Raw genomic sequence first — 21564 nt, forward strand, 5'->3', positions numbered from 1 at the left:
ATGTTCTTTTAATGACCATAGGATACTTGTGGGCTGACATTTTATGGCCATAAATCAAGCCTCCATTTGCAAAACCAAAACTTTTTATTGGTAACTGAAATTTGAAGGACAGTGCCTACGAATACCCTCGATCTCTCATCTAAGACGCGATTGAGTATCCCACTGAGCTGCAAGCTCAGAGACTTGAGTCATGGTTTTTCATGCCAATACCATTCACCACTTGAAATTGCTCCATCGGCCGTCACTTAGTTTGCATTCTCACACCTCTATTTTTTCAAAATTTACATCCAACCTTCTTAGAAAATTTACATCCATCGGCGAACCTCACCCACGTAGCAACCCCCACTGGGCCTCCTCTTGGTTGGAGAGTGTTCCATGCGGATAGAATATTTTTTATTCATATCCTCTCCACCCGTGGCAGAGCCTCACCAGCGTGGCAGCCCTATTTCCATGTGAGTACGTCACACCAGCACCATCTAAATAACGACTTCACTGAATAAACCAGACGGAGGGCATCCGGTCCCCAAAATTTAATCAACGCCCGCACGTTTCAAACCTGAACCACTCCTGTGGAATCAAAGCTCCGTTTCTACCGTGCTATCACCTCGGTGGTCAAGATCATGATTCAAAATGAAGAAATCCTCGTAAAAAAGAAAGACCCAATAATTCAAGGAAAGAATCTGCAATGGTGCATTATCATGGCTAACAGGCACATTGGATGACTCATTCATGCACCCTATCTTATTATTTTGGTGGCATATGCCACCAATTGATTGCCTTCTCCTCCTCTCTTTCCTCCCACCTTAAAAGTACAAAATGGCAAGTGGCATCCCAATCAGTGAGCCACCCAATCAATTGGCCATCAAACATTCTTTCTCCAAATGCCACCCTCCACCTCCCATCACATGATATGGGCTCCACTAGATTGGTCTAGACCTGGCTGATCCAGCTACAACAGCAGACAGCAACTTCTGCAAACGCGTGCATAAAATGCATTCTAATTTTCACACATTGGACAAGTGTCTAGAATCCTACTGCATGGAAAAGACTGTCTCCTGTCTCCCTCTACCTTCACCGGATCTCTCCGTCGACCTGAGGGAATCTGCGTCGCCATGCAAATAGATCGCCGGTTGGAGTCTTGCGTGTGAGTCGCCCTCGAACTTGGTATTATTGGAGGCGGTGGCGGTGAGAGACTTTGAAACAGCCTGCCACGTTATGTGACCTGCTGGAAAGGTTGCAAACAGGCAGGAATATCCCATTAGATGCCCAATTTCTACATCCATCCTTCGCTGCTTGAAGTTTACTTGCGTCAACACCATGCAACTTGCCTGAAACCTTGGAACTCTGCTTGTGCTTGATGTATGAAGTTCACAGAAAAAAATAAACTATTTTTGTTGTTATTTGTATGAGGATTACATTTTGTTTGTCAGGAGAAACTGAATCTCTCTCTCTCTCTCTCTCTCTCTCTCTCTCTCTCTCTCTCTCTCTCTCTCTCTCTCTCTCTGTGACATCGGTATGGTTTAGCTCTATTTTATTTTGCACTAGGATTATGTTTTCTTTCGAGAAATTGAATCTCTGCAGGTGTTTCATGTATAAAGTTCAAAGAAAAAAAAAGAAGGTGTTTTTGTTGTTATTTGCATGAGGATTAAATTTTGTTTGGAGAAATTGAATCTCTCTCTCTCTCTCTCTCTTTATTGTGACATTGATATAATTTAGCTCTATTTTATTTTGCACGAGGATTATGTTTTTTTTTGAAGAAATTGAATATCATTTTTTGGTGACATTGATGCAGTTTAGCTCTATTTTATTATAGAAACATATCGTTATTTTTTTGTCATCTGGAACAAAGATCATGAAGGGTTGGAGGATCAAATTGATGGCAATATGGAATTCATACAAGAAACGTTATTCAACAGTTGACTCATGACGGTTTCGGCTCACGACAATTTCTCACATTATGAAATTTATACAAAGGAAAAGATATTTAGCAGTCGACTCAAGATGATTTTATCATATGATGTAATTTACACAAAGAAAAAAATATTCAGCAGCTCGCTCTAAGAATCTCCCGTGTGATGGAATTTTCTATGAAATTTTCTTATTTTGTAAGGATTTTTTATTTTATTTTTTTGTATTTTGAACAGGAATAAATTCCATGATTGTCGGTGTACTTTGACTTTGAACGAATCTTGGATCATAATTGTTTATATGAGATATCAGTCATTTGTTCGCATATATAAAGCCCATGTTATTATAAACTAACGTGCAAATGTGATAGCTTAATTCGACTTTGGCTATGTGAAGGCATGTTTATTTTTCTCTATTGTCGTTGTAATTCTAACTAAATTATTTTTGTTTATTTGTTTGTTTGCATGGATTGAGAAAGAAATAACACCATGTCAAAGCAATAAACAACCACGTGTAAACTAAAGATTGGCATCAAAACAGCGTTCCACATCCCGGATCGAACACCAAATCCGTCCCCCATCCTACACCAAATCATAACAAATCACTCGCCATCTTTCATCACTATTTCAAGATTTTCTTTTTCCTTTTTTTTTGCATTTTTTTGATTAAGATGACGCTCGGTAACGGCATTTGGGCCCACACCACACCTCACCACCCATCCGTCAACCAATCAAAGGCTCCCAATTGCCACGTAAGTATTCACTCCATGGCCGCAGGGCCATGTCACCTCTCACAACCTCCGTGGCCCCCACGCCACTCGCACGTTTGATCCCCCCCCCCCGGGCGTCAATTCACACGTGCGAGAGCCTATAACTGGCGTCCCAAAAGCAAACCCTAGTTCACGGCACGGAAGCAAGAAGGGAAAAACGCTGTTTTTTTTTTTAATTGTACAAAGAACTTTGGAGAATAGATTCTCCAGTCCAATTTCCGAACAAAAAGGGAAAGAAAATTTTTCCTAGTAAAGATTTCCGTTTCCGAATCAAAATTAGAGTTAGAAAAACAAAAAAAATCCCCATTTGTCGCAGAGAAGCCCAGTTTTAGCTTATATATCTCTGCTCTTCTTCCCAAAATCTGGTATTCGGATTAGGGATTATCAAGGTCAGGGAAAGAATTCCTCCAAACCAAAGCGACTTTTAGGGTCCGGCGATGCCGCATCTGGTTCGGGACCGGCTCTTCTTCGGCAACATCAGCGACGCGGCGGAGGTGCTCCAGAGCGCGAGTACAGAGTTCACTCACGTCCTTTCGCTCCTCAGCTCGGCGTCGATCTCCTTCTTCTCGGACTGGCGGCCGGGCCTCTCGATCCCCACCAAGGAGATCCGGAAAGTGTTTGTTGGGGCGGATGAGTCGCTGCCGAAGAAGTCCTTGGCGCCGGACAAGCTGCTGTATTCGCTGGAGTATGCCGGGCGGGAGCTGAAGCTGGTGAGGATGGCGGTGCCGCTGAGGGACACGGAGGATGAAGATTTGCTGGATTATTTGGATGTTTGTTTGGATTTCGTTGACGAGAGTAGGAAGGAGGGATCGGTTCTGGTGCATTGCTTTGCCGGTGTGTCGAGAAGGTATGGGTGTTTACGCGAATAGTTTTATGGGGAAATCGTTTGATCAGAGTTAGATATTGCCATTTGGGTTGACCGGTATTGCCCTTTTTGCAGTATAAATTCGATTTTGGATTCGAGATCTTTTGGTGTGGTCGAGATTTGTGATCTAGAACTGATTTGGTCTCCCTTTTTAAATATCCACTCTTTTTATGATTCTAGGATGGTAATCAGTTGTTTTGTAATCCATAGGCTTCGAAAGATTGGTTTTTATTTTTTCTTTCTTTCTTTCTTCCTGACTAATATAATTGGTAAATGGCAACCATATTGCTGAAGATGCTCTGTGGCTGTTTGCTTATACGGATGGTGGAAAACACCTTACTCATGTTGAGAAATTGCACCATGGAGGACTAAGATTTATTCTTATGGAAAAACACATGAATCCACAATTGCTAGATGGCTAGGAAGGAGCAGGAAACTTTCATTTTGATAACATACCTGGAATAACACATTAAGTGAATGATAGGAATGAACATCTCCTTATGATGTTAACTGTTTATGCTCATCATTTTTTTATTGAGTTGCCCACCTGCTCACCTGTATTGACCCTACCCCGCCTAGGCTGGAACCCAGGCCCCCAGGCAGACTGAGTCAAGCTCGCAGAATTGGGGCTTTGCTCATCAGGGGCTGAAGAGTGGGCCGATGCCACTAGGAATTGAACTCCCGACCTCTCGCTCAGAGGGTGAGAGGTAATATCATCCTAGAAGCACCCCGTGGATGTTAGTTAGTGCTTTTGTTTTAAGATAGTTTAATTCTTGGTGTGCTGGTTTTAGTTTTAGGGAACTTGATTCTTGGCTTTCTTTGTCCATAGATGGTGTGGACTTTTGAGTTCCTTGTCTTATTGGATTCCATTTAGTTCTTTTTTCTTTTGATGTAATGCAGCGTTTGCTAATGAAAGTGTTCCTTTGGCAGCTATTAGAAATGAAACTATTTGGACCTTGCATTTGAGAGTATTATTTGTGCTGTACTAACACTTTTGCTTTTGGAGCCTAATATTGGACTTGTTATTCAGGTCGATCATGCTGAATGTTTATTTCATTAGTACTGTGTCTGTTTATTCCGTTACATCATGTTTCAGTTCGTCTATCTCTGGTTTACATACTTTTTTTCGGCATTATGTGTTTTGTTGCAGTGCTGCTGTCATTACTGCATATCTCATGAGAACAGAACAAAGATCCTTAGAAGGTTTGGATTTTTTTTTTGTTTGTTTAGCTATTTGCATAGAGCATTACTAGACTTACAGAAAAGGTGGATTGGTAGTGATCAAGTTCTCTCAGTAATGTCATACCTCTTCTTTTGTTCCAGATGCACTTGAATCCTTGCGAGAAAGTTGCGAGTTTATTTGCCCAAATGATGGTTTTCTGGATCAGGTTCCCTTAATTTTTGATATTGAATTAATAATATAAAGAGCTGTCTTGCACTGAAATTTTAATTGTCTACCTTCAAATAATTGCAGTTAAAATTGTTTGAAGAAATGGGTTTTCAAGTAGATACCACAAGCCCCATCTATAAACGCTTCCGCTTAAAAGTATTGGGTGAGTTTTCATATCACTCTGGATGGATGTTTTGTCTAAATAGTGCGAATGCCAAATGAGAATATATCTCTGTTGTTCCATCAGCTTCCTAATTTTATTTGTTTAGTTCTTTATAGTGGATATCTTAATGTGGAGAAATTTATTCTGCATTAGCATATTTTCATGACTTTGATGTAAAAAAATTCAAAAAAAATATGTGATCTCAAATTTCCAGAAGAAAGTACCAATTGTTGAAGATTCCTGAAAACAAATGATGATAAAGTTTTACAAATTATGCAGCCAGCTTAGATCCTCTAGATTTAACCCAAAGATCGCCCGAAATATAGTACCAGTCGAACCTATAACATTCCAGACTGCTGATTCTACCTCACATAACTTGCCTGATGGGGCCATTACAAATTTTAACAGTTATAAAATTTTCATTGGAAAGCTTGCAAGCATTCTAGTTAAAATCAATTCTTGCAATCTTATTTTCTTATAAATTTGCAATAAGTCCACAGCTGCACTGTTGCTTCTGTATGATTGTATCTTGTGCTGTTGAACAAAAATCAAAATCTTCTTTCCTTTCACATTTGTAGACTTGATACTTTCCTTTTCTCCTTGATTGGTTGGGCTTGGTATTTGCATTTGATCTCTTGGACCCTTTATAGGACAATATTAAATCATTGAGTTCTTGTGGTTGCATGATCGCCATTATTCAAGAAAGCATGAAGACTTAGTGTTTCCATTTCAATAAATAGAAACTATTTTTATGTTAGAGGATCTGTAGGATAAAAGGTTAGTTTTCTGAAAGAGATTGCCAGTATCAACGGCAAGGAGAGTTGTCATAGGATATCCATAAATTGCTATGGTGGCAGAGAGTATCTGCTTGGAGGTTACCCAACAGAAACAGAACTGCGACATGTAGGATTTCAGTTGTTAATGAGATTATTGAGGGAGAAATGCTACGTGCGCTGGACAAAAGTGTATGATCTCAACCTTCAATTACTCAAGGTGCTATTAATGCTAGTTTAAGCATGTGTATTGTGTATCTTGTTCAAGATCCCATGCCCAAGTATATGAATAACTAGAAGGATTTGGAAACATGCATTATTTAATGCACCATACATTTTTCTGGATAACCTAACAAAGTATATGGGTAACTAAAATCAAGTGTAGAATGAAGGATTTGTTAAAGAATTAGCTTGCTTCATTCAGCTGCATGCCCATAATTATAGCTTCTTTCCTGATGTTGAGGGAAGCACATGATAATTGGGAAATTGGGTCCTAGGCTTTGGTCCTTGTAAATCAGATTTATTTCAAAATCATCAATTTTCTTCTTCATCATTGAGGTCAGATCATTAACTCATCTTCGTATTATTGTTTTTATATTGTTATCTCTTTAAAGGTGTTCGAGTTTAATGTTGAAATTAATTATGTTATAATGGAAAATAGAAAAGTTACTATTCCAGATGCTTCAGAAGCCCTTTTTTGTTTTGGAGCTACAAGAAATGCATAAAATTTTTCAAGGAATACTCAAATATGGTAAGAAATAAGAAGCAATAAAAAAAATATCCTGGCATACATTAGGCTGTCTGAGATATGCTATTCATGTACCATAGAAAAATCATGGCTTTCCATTCATATGCATATGGTTGCCTGCACATTTCATGGTGTCATTAAAATTGGGATATGTAGCTTTGGCAATTTTATTTTCTATTATTCACTAGTAATTGGTCGACTACATTTATTGGAGTGCGCTACCTCATTAATCTGGCACCAAACTTCAATAGATTTAAGGATGCTCGCGTCAGTGACAACATTCCTCGTCCTAATTTTGGTGCTATCAGAAGGTGTCGGGATGGCTTGAAGTTGTTCATGGTAGCAAGCATGAGCCTGAAACAAATGAAATAGATACAAACAAGTTCAAGCGAACGAATCATATATTGTAATTATGTTATTGAATTTGTTCGGGCCTCTATTAATTGTAGAGTATCCTATGATAATTTTTTTTTTATTTAGGGTTTTTTGTATGAATACCCTTCTAAATATCGGATTTTGCATAAATGCCCTTCCAAAAATGATATTTGTATGTATACCCTTGTAAAACTCTGTTATTGTACAAATGCTCGTAATATAACGATTGTTCTAACGGTGTTAAAAAAAATCATATTTATATTAATTAAAAATAAAATAAAATTTAAAATTACGCTATTGTTCTTGTCTTCTTTCCCCGCTATCGGAATCGCGATCTATTTGCATGTCTGTCCATTAAAGGTATTTTAATCATTTTAATTTGAAACCTTTAATTTTTTAACGTCGTCAGATAGCATGGGTACATATGCAAAAACAAAAATAAAAAAAAAGGTGGAATGACAAAACAAATGTTTTACGAGAATATACATGCAAATATCAATTTTGGAAGGGTATTCATGCAAAATCCAATATTTAGGAGGGTATTCATGCAAAAAATCCTTTTATTTATTTGACATTATCTTTATATTCCTATAGTTAAGCTTTATTACTATAAAATTTAGATATAATTTGTGAATCACTTTCAACAACTATGAGATTGTTTTCTTTTATCTGCATGGCACGACATATACAATTCGATTGTGATGGAATTATCTAACTTTCTTTGTCATTTTGTGTTCGTGGACTTTTTGTTTGATATTAATATTTGTGGACTTGATTCCACTAGATGACAAACATCACCTGTTTCTCGGAAATTCCATGTTTGATGGTTGAACCTCTTTTCTTAGGTCATTCTTATAAACAAGGAGAGAAAATAGATGGCTCCATATTTGGAGCTGACCCTGGTTTGGCTGTGGAGTCCAGCTCTTCTGAGCAAGCCTCCAAGGGAGATAAGAAGAGAACTGTCTACCGCTGCAAAAAATGCCGCAGAATTGTTGCATTGCAAGACAATGTCGTTAGCCATGTGCCCGGCGAGGGTGAGACTTGCTTCGAGTGGCAAAAAAGAAAAAGTGGCAACCCATTCAACAGGTTTCAGGAGCCAGAATGCTCTTCTTTATTTGTTGAGCCTTTGAAGTGGATGACCTCAGGTAAAGCAATTTGATCCTTTTTCTGAATCTCTACTTACCCAAATTTTTTGCATTTATATTTGGCTGGAAGTAGAGCAAGCACGGGCAACTTGGATTTATTGCTTGTAAATGTGACAGTTGAAGAGGGTGCACTGGAAGGAAAGCTCTCATGCATCCATTGTGATGCACGCCTCGGGTACTTCAATTGGTCAGGCATTCAGTGCAGCTGTGGAAGCTGGATTACCCCTGCCTTCCAGATTCATAAGAGTAAAGTGGATATCAGCACAGTTTAATGTTTGGAGGGTAGATTAAAGCAAAGGGGTCCCCTCTCCATGTGAACTATTGCATGCAAACAGCCTGAGACCCTTATTACCTCCATAAATATATAATATGGAAGAATTCAAACTACTGAATCTGGAATATTGATTCAAGTCCCTGCTCTTCCTCATTCAGTATTCCCTAATGGAACTGTGTCAGCTTGTACTAGAATTTTATGTCATGAAGTAAATAATGTTCTAGTTTGCTCTTCTTGTAACCAAACTGCATAATTTTTTGATTACCTGCAGTTGGGTGTTCATAAGACTTGCTGTATGTTGAGATGCATGTATTGTAGGGTCGGAATGGAATCCTTGTATAAATGAAGAGGATGGAATTAATATAAGTGAACTCCTGTTTAAAGCATTTTGCTCTCTGTTTAAGGATGTGTGATTGCCTGGAATTCCAGATGCCGTTGGTTCTGGCCATATATTTGAGAAATGAATAAGAAGTCATGACAATTTGATGATGGCCCTTCTGGATATTATTTAGCAGCTTACTGATTTACCATAGTGCCCATCACGCTTGGGCAACGTATTGTAATCCATCGAGCTGTTGGATCCTGATTAAATTCTAATGGGATTTAGCTGAGAATTTCTGACAGACCACACCCTGTTTCCTATCTGGCCCATGCTGATGCACCAACTAAAAAGAAATATCAGATCAAGTGATGCTGGTCTGTAGGCATACCTTTTTTTTTCCCTCAGGGTACAAAATATCAGATCACAAACTTTAAACAGGAAAAAAAAAAGGAAAAGTATTTTCATCTTCATCTGAATTCTGAACTGAACTCTAGCCCGGGCGAGGTTGACTTCCATGGAGGTTATCTGCATCAAATAGAGATTAGCTCATGTCGAAATTCTATTGTGAGCAGTGAAAAAAAAACAATTTTCTTCTAGAACAAAGTTCTTAATTTTGGATTTCTACCGCCCGGTGGTAGGTCAGAGAGTTTTTAATTTGTCAAGAACAAGAAAAATGTAATAGCCTATATATCAAGATATGATATAATGATTCTACGATAATCCCAATATTTAATAACTTAAATTTTTTTTATAAAGATAAAATAAATTGCTTAAAGAATCTCATTTTGTATACTGGTTTTGTACAGGTCAATAGATCGGGATATATCGATTTATTGGGTTAAGATATCAGGAACGGAGCAATTCTCAGCACCATTTCAATTTCTAAGACATTAGGAGCTTATATAGGCAGCATCGTACATGTATATATTTTGGGTGTATTATGCGCTACTGGGTGTTCTATGATGGTCAAAGCCATGTCTTTTTTTTTTTTTTTTTTTGCTCAAATGGATGTATTATACATAGCGGGTATGAATACACACAAATAAATTAAAAGATAATAAGTCCCGTAATGTACTGGGTAGACTCCTCTCCTCCAGCCACAAGGTCTCTCCAGAGTGATTAGCCACATAGGAAGCTATCCAATCTGCTGCCTCGTTGACCTCTCGATACACATGCTTGGCCTGCAGGGCCATTCCACCCTTCACCATCTTCCGAATATCCTTAAGAAAAGGATGGTAGTCACCCACCCCTCCCACACTCTGCTGGATCCAACCAATGACAGTCGCCGAGTCGTCCTCAAGGCATACCTTAGGCCACTCCAGGCAGCCCTTAACTCCGCGCTTGGGACAGACGTATTGAAAATTTGGCAACCATCAGCTGCAATTACCTTGGAGTTTGGACTCCTAATGATGAAGTCTGCTCCTCTCCTGCTACCGCAATCCAGTACACATTCGTCAAAATTAACCTTGAGGAAGCTCGGAGGTGGGGGCTCCCTAATGAAGAATACCCAATGAGATGCCCCAAGAGTAGCCAGATTTGGTATGCTATACAGGTCACCACAGTAGTCACCTACTATAATCGTAGGACAGACGCCCATCGACTAACCTGCTGCATGAATGAAGACATATCACCCTAGATCCCGGATGGGACCATGGCACACTTCCATATTGCATGCACTGATATTGGAACAAGACATGATCCACAGACTCAGCCACAAGACACAAGAGGCACTGGGGATGGATGCCAAGGCCCATGTCTAATAATGACAACGTTGTCTTTTAGGTGCATCAATTAAATGTTCCATTCACTTTAGTAGTTATAGCATCATTAAGGTGTGGGCATCACATTGGCAGCGCGCACACACAAACACCGAGCATTGTCTCTTTCTGTGCATGCTTTATTCGAAAAGATTGTTTTTGTTATGGTCTTGTGCTATAATAGCATTATAAACATATATATATATATATATATATATATATATATATGACAGATTGCAATTGAAACTCCCATATTATGATATTAAGAGTGTCTTTAGATAATCCCGCAAGATTGTTAGAATTGGACACAGAATTTCTAGTATTATAGAATATGAGGTCTTGCCCAACACATGTCAATCAGATCTCTCTCAGCCGATTCAGGCCAACCCAATTGAAAGATATTCTTGTGAATTTTGTGAATATAGCCTGGCCAAATTTGTAGTTCTATGAATCTTCCTAGATTGCACAAGATTATTCTACTAGGCTTTAATATTTCCGAAGTAATTGCTATTAGATTAAGAAATCCACCTCTGCATGGCGAGCCACATATGGCTTGAAGGAATGAAAACAAAAGATGGCGATTTTCATATTATGTGTTTGGTGCTTCAGCATTATAGTTACTATCATCACAACCTTGATTAACCTGCGTTATGATGGACACATTTATCACGATTTTAAGCAACCTTTATTGTGATAGAAGCATATAATGCAAAATTTTTATGACTAAGTGGGTGTGACTATGTATTGAATTTTAATTTATTTTTGAAACAAATATAGTCTTCTTTATTCCCCCTAATCTTTATTTATTTATTTATTTGTTTCCTTTTGGATGCTTCCATGAGTACAAATCCATGACTGACAATACAGATTTTCCTACCAAGTTACTAACCTTCTTCGTTTTACTGTGAGCACTTTATCTTTCCTAAAGTTTGGCAAACCATTATTTTGGTGTGAATCTCTACAAAATTTGAGTTAATTGATATATAGTTGTGTTGGTTTATTGATAAATATTTAATTTAAAATTTTGAGATTTTAGAATTCTATATTGAATATTTTTCAAAACATAAATCTAGTTAAATATAAAAACTTATCTTAAATCCCCAAATAACTTAGTTTTCTACTTAGATAAAATTTAATTTTTTATTTTTATCTCTCTTCTCTCTTAAAATTCTAGAAAAATTTTTCGGACATATCTCTAATTGTTTCTCATGAGGTATCAAGAAGCTTTCTTCTCTCATAATACATTCCGAAGGGATGCTTTGCAAGTGGACTCTTCGGAAAACTTATGTAGATGAAAACATGCATTCTCATGAAAAGACCTATCTGATATAATGGTGATTCCAAGGGATGCAATCCTAGATGAATGGATAGATTATGTGAAGCGATACATTCAACAAAAAGATGCTCAAACATCTAATCATACTAACCCTTTCACATCTATAAATAGAAAAGAGATCGTACTTTTCATCCATCAGAATATCTCCTTTTCATTTGAATAACTCCAAATTAGGAAAAAAAAATTGAGAGCACTAAATGAGTGAACTCAAATGCACCCAATAAGCATTAAAGAAGAGGATTGTGTCCACATATAAGAGATTGAAAGATTGCTTCAATCAAATTTGCTGATTTTCAACACATCTAAATTTAGCTAATTCGGGTTCGACCCTAATTCTCCTTTGTTAGAGTGTACTTCAAGGAGATCACTAAGCGTTTCGTTGTATCTTAAGAGTAGGCCACTATCAACTATTTACACTTGGGCAGGACGAATTCTACTCTAAAGTAAGGCTGCAAATGGGTCGGGTTGATCTGTGATCCGACCCGACTCGACCCGACCTGCGTAGACCCGACCCGACCTGGATTTTAGGACCCGCGGATCCGGGTCGGGTCCAAAAATTGGATCTGAATCATTTTCTGGGCCGGGTCTGGGTTTACCGAACGGACCCGACCCGACCCGAATGGACCCGAAGAGAGAGAGAGAAAGAGAGAGGGAGAGAGGAAAAAAAAAAAGCTCGAATTTTCTCTCGATCTATTACACTGTTGAAAGCTCTGGTGTCTCGGTAGCTGGGTTTTTTTTTTCCTTCTGTTTTTTGGTTTTTGTTTCTTTTAACTTTTGAAGGGAGAAAGTGAGGGGACGCTGAACTGAATATGGATCATGTGCCAGTTTCTGCAATGGAATTGGATTTTGGAAGAAGGTCTGGGATTTTCTTTGCCCTCCTGAGAGGGGAGCTGGGAGACACCAAGTTCCGTCCAATCAGTCATATAGATAAAAAATAGTGTGATATGAAATTTGGCTTGTAGACGGACTTAGTTCGTCATGGGTCATCTGTTCTGATTGGAGGTCAATTGCAAATCTTTCAAGTCATGAGTCACCTAGCACCTCATAGTTATGATATGGCCAAATTAGGTTTGCCTAAATTTTTTTTCCAAAAGCACAAAAAATGGATCCGATTCGGATCCGAACTCGACCCGACTCGGACCCGGACCCGACTTAGACCCGACCCGATCCGATCTTCAACCGGGTCGGATCTGGGTCCAAAATTAAAATCCGAACAAAAAACCGAATAGAGTCGGGGTCACTCAGGACCCGATCCGATCCGACCCATTTACACCCCTACTCTGAAGAAAGCGCCTTTCATAGCATGCTTTAAACCAGATTACATCAAAACTGTATTTATTTATTTATTTAGTGCATGCAGAAAGCCATTAATTAAATATCGAAGATAAAACAATAAAACTATATAAAAGAGATTTATAAGATTTTATCAAATATATTATTTTTCAACAAGTTGACCCTAAAAATCTCCTCAATTCTTCCTAAAGCTTTCCCAACTTAGAATCCTCTAAACAACCTATTTTGATAGAAGTCTTAAAAGTTACTAATGATATATAATAAACATATCCCGGATTTCTGGGATGGACCCAGAAAATTCCCTCGCGCCGTGGCTTAACGCCTCGGGCAAGCGGAGTGCTTCGCTGTCACTATTGACCGCCTTCCGGCGGAACGACTGACGGAGCGAGGAGCCCGTCTGGCTCCCCTCGGGGTTCAGGGGACCGAGGAGGTGAGGTTTTGCCGCAAGAAAACCTCCCTCAGAAGCCTGTCCGCCGGTGGTGGCTCCGGTCTCCCTTGGGGTTCAGGGAACTGAGGTCGTGGTGCGGTTCCGCCGCCTTCCTCAGATGCCTGTCCGCCGGAGGGAACCCAGCGAGCTTTCGGCCCTTAGGCCGGAAATCGTTTTTTTTTTTTAAGAAAAAAAAATGGTTGCTTCTTAAATAATGACGTTACCATCTAAATGTAAGTAGATTTAAGCAGCTAGTAGACAAATGTTAGGGGCAGTCGTCCAACCTGAGATGTCTTTGAGGAAGAAAATTTAACACAGAGTTAAGGAATCAAAAGCCAATAGTAAGACACTAACGTTTTGACTGAGTGTATTCTGACTCGAACAATCCAGCCATGTGGATAAATTATTACTACATGATAAAGCTAGCATACTTGAATAACTCGAAGGCTATGTACATCCCATCTACTTAAACTTTTTAACTTTTCCATCCTTTTCCGACGCTTTAACGGCTGCCATTCCCCACTCCACTCTCCTCTTTCTGCGAGAAAAGATAAAAGAAACATGGGTGAATGATTGCCCAAAGCACCTATTAAGGGGCTCATCACAACCATGATGGATTTCTACGCTTCTATGATGAAAGGAATCTCAAATCTATAGCAGATCATCTATAACCTTTGACGTTTCAGCTGGAGGACTGCAAATAATTGATAGAAGACCAGAAGAATCAGTGCACTGCTGCTTTCAGCATAGTTGTCTGAGAGGGATATTCATAAAGATAAAGAAATATTTGAAGGACTTAATAATATAATATAATGTCAGTACACTACACTTCTAATCATCATTAAAAAAAAAAAAGACTGATCAACTTCCACGAGAAGGGAAGAGCAAGGAGCACAAAGTCCGTAACAGCATATAAGGTCTTCTACAACAACAGTTCAAACTGAACGCCCTCACGATGGGAGTTGGTCTCAGTAGTCTTAATTCTTCCAAACAAAACCTTTTCTTCCAACAATTCCTCCCTATTGTTCTAATCACTTGCATTTGAGTTTTCACCGCAGGCTGTCTCAGTGTGCAATCTCTTCTTGCCATGAATGGAAACACCAAAGAGCTTGACGGTGCTGTCGGAGTCCCCGGGCATGGTCGCCGAGAAGCGATTTTTTGATCCTTTTTGGAGCTCTGAAGGAGACTGAAGTTGATCATCAGGAGCGAGTTCTATAAGTCTACCAGGCCTTGGGTTCACAAGCCTTCGGTCAGGGGGTGTTGAGGTGACATGGTTTTGGATGAAGTAGATTATGTCATTGTATAGCTTCTTCATGTGTGAGAGCTCTGATAAGAGGAGGGAGTTCTTTCTCCTCAGTCTCTGATTGTCCTCCGAAAGAGCCGAGAGGAACTCGGCGTCACCACTGGGGAGCGGTAGGGGAGGCTCGATCCAGCTGGTCATTTCATCTGGACCTTGGAAAGGAGGTGGCGATTCATGGTAGTGTTGGTGGTTGTGGTGGTAGTGGTGAGGAACTTGAGGGCTTTTCCTTCTGTGGATCTCAGTGAGTAAATGCTTCTCCCCTTTTCTGAAGAACTCATTTGCGAACTCCCACCTATCTGCAACAATCTTTCTGAATCCCTGGACGTATATAAAAGATAAGGACATTAAATTTCTCCCTCACTCTCCTCTGTACACCATATCTGGGGAGTTGCACATAACCCATGTGAAGTTTTTAATAGCCTCATGGTTTTTTTTTAAACATTGAAGATAAGATATACCGATTTTTTTGAGAGTGTGACACAATGAAATTCTGACATGAATGAATAAAGCAAGTTGAGTTGTAACTTGACCAGAGAGACACATGAGAGATTATGGAGGAGAAACAAAATACTTTGTTGAAATCATACAACATGATGTTCTCAAAAATAAAATTACACAACATGATGTGATGGGACCTCAAGAAAGATTAAGGGATGGGAATGAAGTCATTGCGTCCGAGTCACTTGGTGATGCTCATCAAGTCCATCGTGAACCAACTTCATACAACATTTTGAGAAAATAAAAAGCAGGTGACAACGAGAATTTTTTTCCATCAGACAGTTGCTGAAAGAAATAAAGATCCCTCACTATAACAGTATATAGAAAGCTAAGAACTGTTGCACATCAGAAAAACATACAAAATTTCGATGTTTTTGTTGATAAACTAGACAGTAATATCCATTGAACTCGATAACTGAACTTCATGGAAGGATCATGGGGAAGAAAGCCAGATGACAGCATTTCTAACTCTGGAAAATAAAATAACCCACTGAAACAGATGGAAGAAAAGCATTCAATGTGATATTTTTGAAGGTAAAAGATATCAAGAGTTTTTGAGATGCTTACATAGGTGTTAAGCTGCCTTACAAAGCTTGAGAAGTTGTTGTGCTTGAAGTAGTTGGGCAGGAGATCCCTTGCAAATTCAGGAGGTCTCCACACCACAAAGGTGGTTTCTTCTTCACCCCAGGATACAATGTGATCAGTGCAAGGATCATCAACGAGCTGGTAGGTCTTGGTCAGGAAGGGTGCTGGAACTGGCTTGTGAGAGTCCACAGAAACCATCATCTCACCACATCTCCCCATCAAGAAAGCCATTGCAAAGCAAAGAGAGAACCGGAGCCCCAATATTGCCTCAAACCCTCTCTCTCTCTCTCACTCATGATTATATATATGCATAGGCTTTTGTGATCACAGGACTAACATATATGCTTCATTTAATGTTTTTACATGTACATTTAATACAAGAGCCAATTAGTAGTTCATTTTCTTTATCTGCATTATCTGAAAACATTTGGAACCTTTCTAGCCACAACCTTTTTTCTGGATCATAATTTATAACATTTTAAAATTATTTACTTGACAGTGCTGGGAGCTTATGGGAAATCGTGAAAGCTTTCACTAAATGTTTGCTGAAAAAAAGAAGGCTTTCGCTAAATATCTTCTTACATTACTAAGAAAAGGCTTTTAATATTTGTGCTTATTATTGGTGTTGGCTCATTTTGTCGCCGTACAAATAAATAGGCCTATAATTTTTTTAACTCTCAACAAGTGTAGTGTTAAATAGGCATAAGACAAACATATTCTCTATTTGAGTCACCGTATAGAGTTCTCTCCTTGTCTGCATGAACTTAGATCTGCGGGCAATGGACTATATATATAACAAGGAACAGGCGTCCCCTAAATAATCCTATATCTTCCTTCTAGTCCTCTAAAATCCAGTGAAGATGAGGTCCGATCTCAGATCAATTTACAACTACCAAATATTTTACTAGCTCGATAAGAGCCATTTTCATGTGAATAAGATTAGAGTTGTTAGTAACATAAGGTCATTTCAAAGTTCAAATGTTTTCTAATGCTTGTTCAAAGCTAGGTGCAAAAAATAATAGCAGTATATATGGAAGTAGTTAAGGAGTACCGACAATTTGACATTTACATAAACATCCTTCCCTGTACATATTGTTTCTCTAGTACTTTATAGTTTTAATACTTAATAGTATCTTTTGTAGTTCCAAGGCATGTCCGTGACTTAGATGGTATGGGAAAGGTGTTTAGTGGAGAGAATAATTTAATTATCCTCTGCAAGCATGCACTTTTGGTGAAAGATTTTTTTTTTTTTTTTTTTTTTTTCTATTGCCCCGTTTCTGCCATTGGCCTGCTGCATGGTGGGACTCAAAGCTGCTCCTTCCACACATAAATAAAGTTTCAAACATAAAACAGACATTCCTAACTTTTCTCGTGAGAGATGGCACTTGGGATCAGGGAGATTTGGTGCAAGTCCTGCACAGTTTACCAGTCCATATAGGCAAGTTTTTCTAATATATATGTATATCTTTGAGAACATAGCCACACCAGAATATGGTGTGGTGAAAGATGAGCTCTCTCTCAAAAGGAGAGCTATGGTCCATGTCCCTTTCCTTCCCTTTCTCTTTCTCTGTTATCTTCCAAGCTTCAGTTAGTTTGGTCAAAGTATATAACAAAGTATACATCCATAGTAAGGCAGTCATGAGGCTGGCTTGGGTTTCAGCATGGTTCCCAGATACCAAAAGACGCAAGTTATATCGTCTCATAAATTCAGATGAACAGGTAAGCCTTTGGCTTGTATCCATATGGCACAAGAGAGAGGAGGGGTGGGGGAGGGAGGGGGAGAGAGAGAGAGAGAGAGAGAGAGAAGGGGGTTCACTTACCTTAGTTTCTTGTTGGAAGGAAAAGGAGAAAAGGCAATAAAATATAAATAGCGCAAAGAAGGCAGTGCTGCCCACTGCGAATTATTCACAGAATTTGAATGTTGTGGAAGATTCTATTCCACATATGACAACTTGGTTATACATGGCATGCATACATCACCTGACCTTTCTCTATCCACATATGACCCAGTGCTTAGGAAAGTCAGGTCTAGATCCCTCTTTGACTGCCAAAGAAATGAATTATAAATAAAGTTCGAGAGAGAGATTACAAGCACATTATCTTGTCTCGCTTTGGCCCACACCTTCTCTCTACTCTGCACAAATCTAGTTGCATACGTACATGTCACCATGGTTAAAGCAAAGCATGCTCATGCATGCATATGAGGATAGGGTTGGATTAATCCAAGGACAACTAGAGTAGTCCAAAAGGGTTTCAACCCTTAGAAGTTCACTCAAGCCAAATCATTAAAGGGAAGGATCTAGCTTTCATACACCAACTTGGATTTTTGTATGATGTCATACAATGGGCTGTTCTCCGGTACGTAGTCTCATGGCAGAAAGTTAATTAGACCACATTTCAGCTTATTGCAACAAACTCAAAATGAGCTTAAGCTAAAAATTAGACACTAATGATCAGTACGTACCTTCCCTCTGAGGAGAGAAGTGGGTCGTCCCAATTTAATGGCATGTTCAAACTTATCCCTGGCCTTGCTCCAGAGGAGAGCTTAAAGGATGCCAAGACCATATATCAAGGGCATGTTAGCCCTGGCAGAAAGTCCATTTCTTTTCCCTCGTAAGAGCTTTTATATATTGGAAAAGGAAAAGGGGAAAAGACACTCCAAAGATGAGAGCTAGCTTGACAAAGAAAGCTTTACAGGGAACATCTTCTTTTCCCCCAGGAATATGGCAGCAAGGTGGGTCAGTGGTTCTCAGAGCATTAAGAGGAAACTGATTAAAGTCTGTGAACATAAAGGTGATGTAAAGAAGAATTTACCATGGCTTTCTATCCCCCCAACATGCCTCCCCCCTAACCCCACACATGCATGTGGAAATGGACATTGATGGTAGTAGGACATGGGGCATGGATGCCCCTGGAATGGACCATGCATGTAGTACTGCATGTGTTCGCAGGTATATTTCCAGTTCAATGAAGTGGGTTGTGGTCGCATGAGTCCAAACGGGTGCATGCACGAGTGTACCTCGAGTGAGTTCAGGGTTCATCTCTTAATAAACGATGCATGCAGTGTATGACATAGCATGCGCTCGTGAACTACTTTTTTTTGATGGTTGGTCATCTCTTAATGGTGTATATACATACATACATGTATGTATAAAACTTGTTTTTGGCCAAACACATTTATTTTCCTTTACTATTTTTTTAATCTATCTGTATGCGGGATTCTGAGCTTATATCTCTTAGACCATGGTAATTGGTGTATTCTTGGTTCAAAATAACATCTCCTATCCCATCAATATAACCAGTATTGTCGGAGTGGAAATTTGGATGCCAATCTTATAATGCGTTCATCAAATCATAATCTTCCATATCTTTGAGATACTGATGAAGAATCTTCAATCTTGTGACTCATAAAACATTATGTACGAGCAATCGCGCTTCACTCTAGTGGTTGGTCCCACTCTCCTCAATTTCTAGTCATGTTTCTGCAATGATGGAAAGAAAAAGAATATATTTTTACAGAATTCTTTTGATCAGGCGAACACCTTTACAACTATGGGCCCTTAGCACTGGAACCCGAATACCAACAAGTGATGGATCCAAGTAGGTTTGAGAGATCTCAATGCATTTGGTTTTGGAACAAATAACCCAGAGTTAACTTGCTTCTAAGCCAATGTACAAATAAACTACCATACTTTATGGACTGGAATAGCTGCTAGGATTAAATAGAAAAAGTTGCTTTCCCATCTTTTTGTAACATCCACCTTGTCCTCAAAATAAGCCAGTTATTGTTCTATCATTTGTTGGATTAACATAAAATAAACAGGCTAAAGTGATATTTGTTTCATTTAATATAATTCTAGATGCAACCGATCCGATTGGGAAGAAGAAAGATTTTTCTCAACTTGCTTAACTCGAACATTTTAAAGAAAAGAAAAAGATGAAAGAATTACGAAAGTAGAGCTTAAGTTCTATTTTCTTTCATTGATGATTAAAATCAGATTTTCTTCTCCTAAGTCCTAATTTTACAGAACTCTCTTTCCTAAACTAGACATCACTAGTAAAAATATTATAAAAAAAGTTAAAATTCTTAAGAAGGTAGATCTTGACTTTTACGTCAACTCTGCCTTCTCTCGCTCCACCTGATTCTTTTTAGAGCCAACTCTAGTCAAAGTTTTATCTCAAAAGAAAACTTTCGATCTAACTAGCCTATTTCAAGCTGAGTCCGATCGCTAAGAGCGCCGCCTCTTAAACGGCGTAGCATTACGTCATAGATCTTAAAAAATTATCCAATTTTTTTTTTTAAAAAAAGATTATCTTCATTAGTCGTCGTATGATCAAGTTATGATTTCTGAATTTTGACTTGCGACTCAACTTCCTAATATGACTGATCTCACTCCTAGATCCTACCCTGCTCGTAGTAGCCAAAATAATTCATATCGAGTCTGAAGATCCTTGTGGATCACCAACACCACTCAAGCTAATCCACACTTGCTTCTCTAGGGACAAATGTTGGAAAACCATTAATATCATATAATTTAGCAGTTGCATATATTTAAGATTTTGCTTTCACGTTCCCACTCAAATTAGCAGTTAGAGTAATTTCTCTTCTTGTGTATTGCGAACCTTACTTGGATGTACGTTGGCCATCTAACTTCTCACACATTTTATTGTGGGTAGTTCTATATACACCCCCCCTATTGCTCAGGACACCCCCCAAAAACCAAAAAAAAAATACCCAAACTAACCTTTAGTGTAATTACCATATTGCCCTTGAAATTTTCTCATACACCCCCCCCTTCCTCCTCCTCCGTTTCGTTTTGAAAAGAAAAAAAAAAAACACCCCTCAAACCCCCCTTAAACCCCTCCTCCCCCGTTCCCCCTTCTCCCTCTCGTCGCCGGCATTCTCCCGATCTCCGACCACCTCGCCGGCTTCTTCCGGAACCACCTCGCCGGCTTCTCCCGAAATTTTTTTTTTTCACGGTTCGTGCTCCGTTCGGCACTGGATCGCCGAACAAAAGGCTTCTGTTCGGCTGAACAGTGCCGAACAGAAGCCTTCTGTTCGGCAACCCTCAACCGAACAGATCTGTTCGGCTGCACAGTGCCGAACAGAAGGCTTCTGTCCGGCACTGTTCAGCCGAACAGAAGCCTTTTGTTCGGCGATCCAGTGCCGAACGGAGCACGAACCGTGAAAAAAAAAAATTTCGGGAGAAGCCGGCGAGGTGGTTCCGGGAGAAGCCGGCGAGGTGGTCGGAGATCGGGAGAATGCCGGCGACGAGAGGGAGAAGGGGGAACGGGGGGGTTTTGGGCATTGGCGAGGTGTTTTGGAGGGGAAGAGCGGGGGTGTAGAGAGCAATTTAGGTGAAGGGGTGGGGAGGGTGGGGGTAATTTAGGAATTTTTAATTTTTTAGGGGTGTCCTTAGCAAATGGGGGGGGGGGGTGTAGAGAGTATTTAATTTTTTTTTAATTTTTGGGGGGTGTCCTGAGCAATAGGGGGGGTGTATATAGAACCACCCTTTTATTGTATGTGTCGTTCGAGTTAGAATGACGGAAATGGTTTTAGCCAATATGTTTTATTACTTTTTCCTACACTGGAACAATCATGGGCCAAGCTTGAGCCCATCAAGCCTAACGAATCC

At 39.3% G+C, this 21564-nt stretch overlaps 2 protein-coding genes across 2 annotated transcripts; one reads left to right on the top strand and one right to left on the bottom strand.

Annotated features, from left to right (window-relative positions):
• Positions 1–2806: 2806 nt before the first annotated feature.
• Positions 2807–8796, top strand: LOC103705041 (dual specificity protein phosphatase 12-like). Its single transcript, XM_008788631.3, has 6 exons — positions 2807–3524; positions 4693–4745; positions 4866–4930; positions 5017–5095; positions 7837–8136; positions 8254–8796. The coding sequence occupies exons 1-6, from the start codon at positions 3115–3117 to the stop codon at positions 8406–8408; spliced, it is 1062 nt and encodes a 353-aa protein (XP_008786853.2). The 5' UTR covers positions 2807–3114; the 3' UTR covers positions 8409–8796.
• A 5522-nt stretch (positions 8797–14318) lies between these two features.
• Positions 14319–16246, bottom strand: LOC103705040 (heat stress transcription factor B-4b-like). The gene is made up of 2 exons (XM_008788630.2): positions 15911–16246; positions 14319–15163 (listed from the first exon to the last, which is right to left on the bottom strand). Exons 1-2 carry the CDS (start codon positions 16157–16159, stop codon positions 14573–14575), a joined length of 840 nt encoding a protein of 279 aa, XP_008786852.1. The 5' UTR covers positions 16160–16246; the 3' UTR covers positions 14319–14572.
• Positions 16247–21564: the final 5318 nt, after the last annotated feature.

The sequence above is a fragment of the Phoenix dactylifera genome, chromosome 12 (assembly GCF_009389715.1).
Source record: "Phoenix dactylifera cultivar Barhee BC4 chromosome 12, palm_55x_up_171113_PBpolish2nd_filt_p, whole genome shotgun sequence".
NCBI classification, from domain to species: Eukaryota; Viridiplantae; Streptophyta; class Magnoliopsida; order Arecales; family Arecaceae; genus Phoenix; species Phoenix dactylifera.

Bases quoted from the DNA above. Each gene is read 5' to 3' on its own strand.
- LOC103705041 (XM_008788631.3), top strand. From the start codon at position 3,115: ATGCCGCATCTGGTTCGGGACCGGCTCTTCTTCGGCAACATCAGCGAC. The intron at 5,096-7,836 runs GTGAGTTTTCAT...CTCTTTTCTTAG, and splicing joins CTTCCGCTTAAAAGTATTGG to GTCATTCTTATAAACAAGGA. The intron at 8,137-8,253 runs GTAAAGCAATTT...TAAATGTGACAG, and splicing joins TTTGAAGTGGATGACCTCAG to TTGAAGAGGGTGCACTGGAA.
- LOC103705040 (XM_008788630.2), bottom strand. From the start codon at position 16,159: ATGGCTTTCTTGATGGGGAGATGTGGTGAGATGATGGTTTCTGTGGAC. The intron at 15,164-15,910 runs GTAAGCATCTCA...ATATACGTCCAG, and splicing joins TAAGGCAGCTTAACACCTAT to GGATTCAGAAAGATTGTTGC.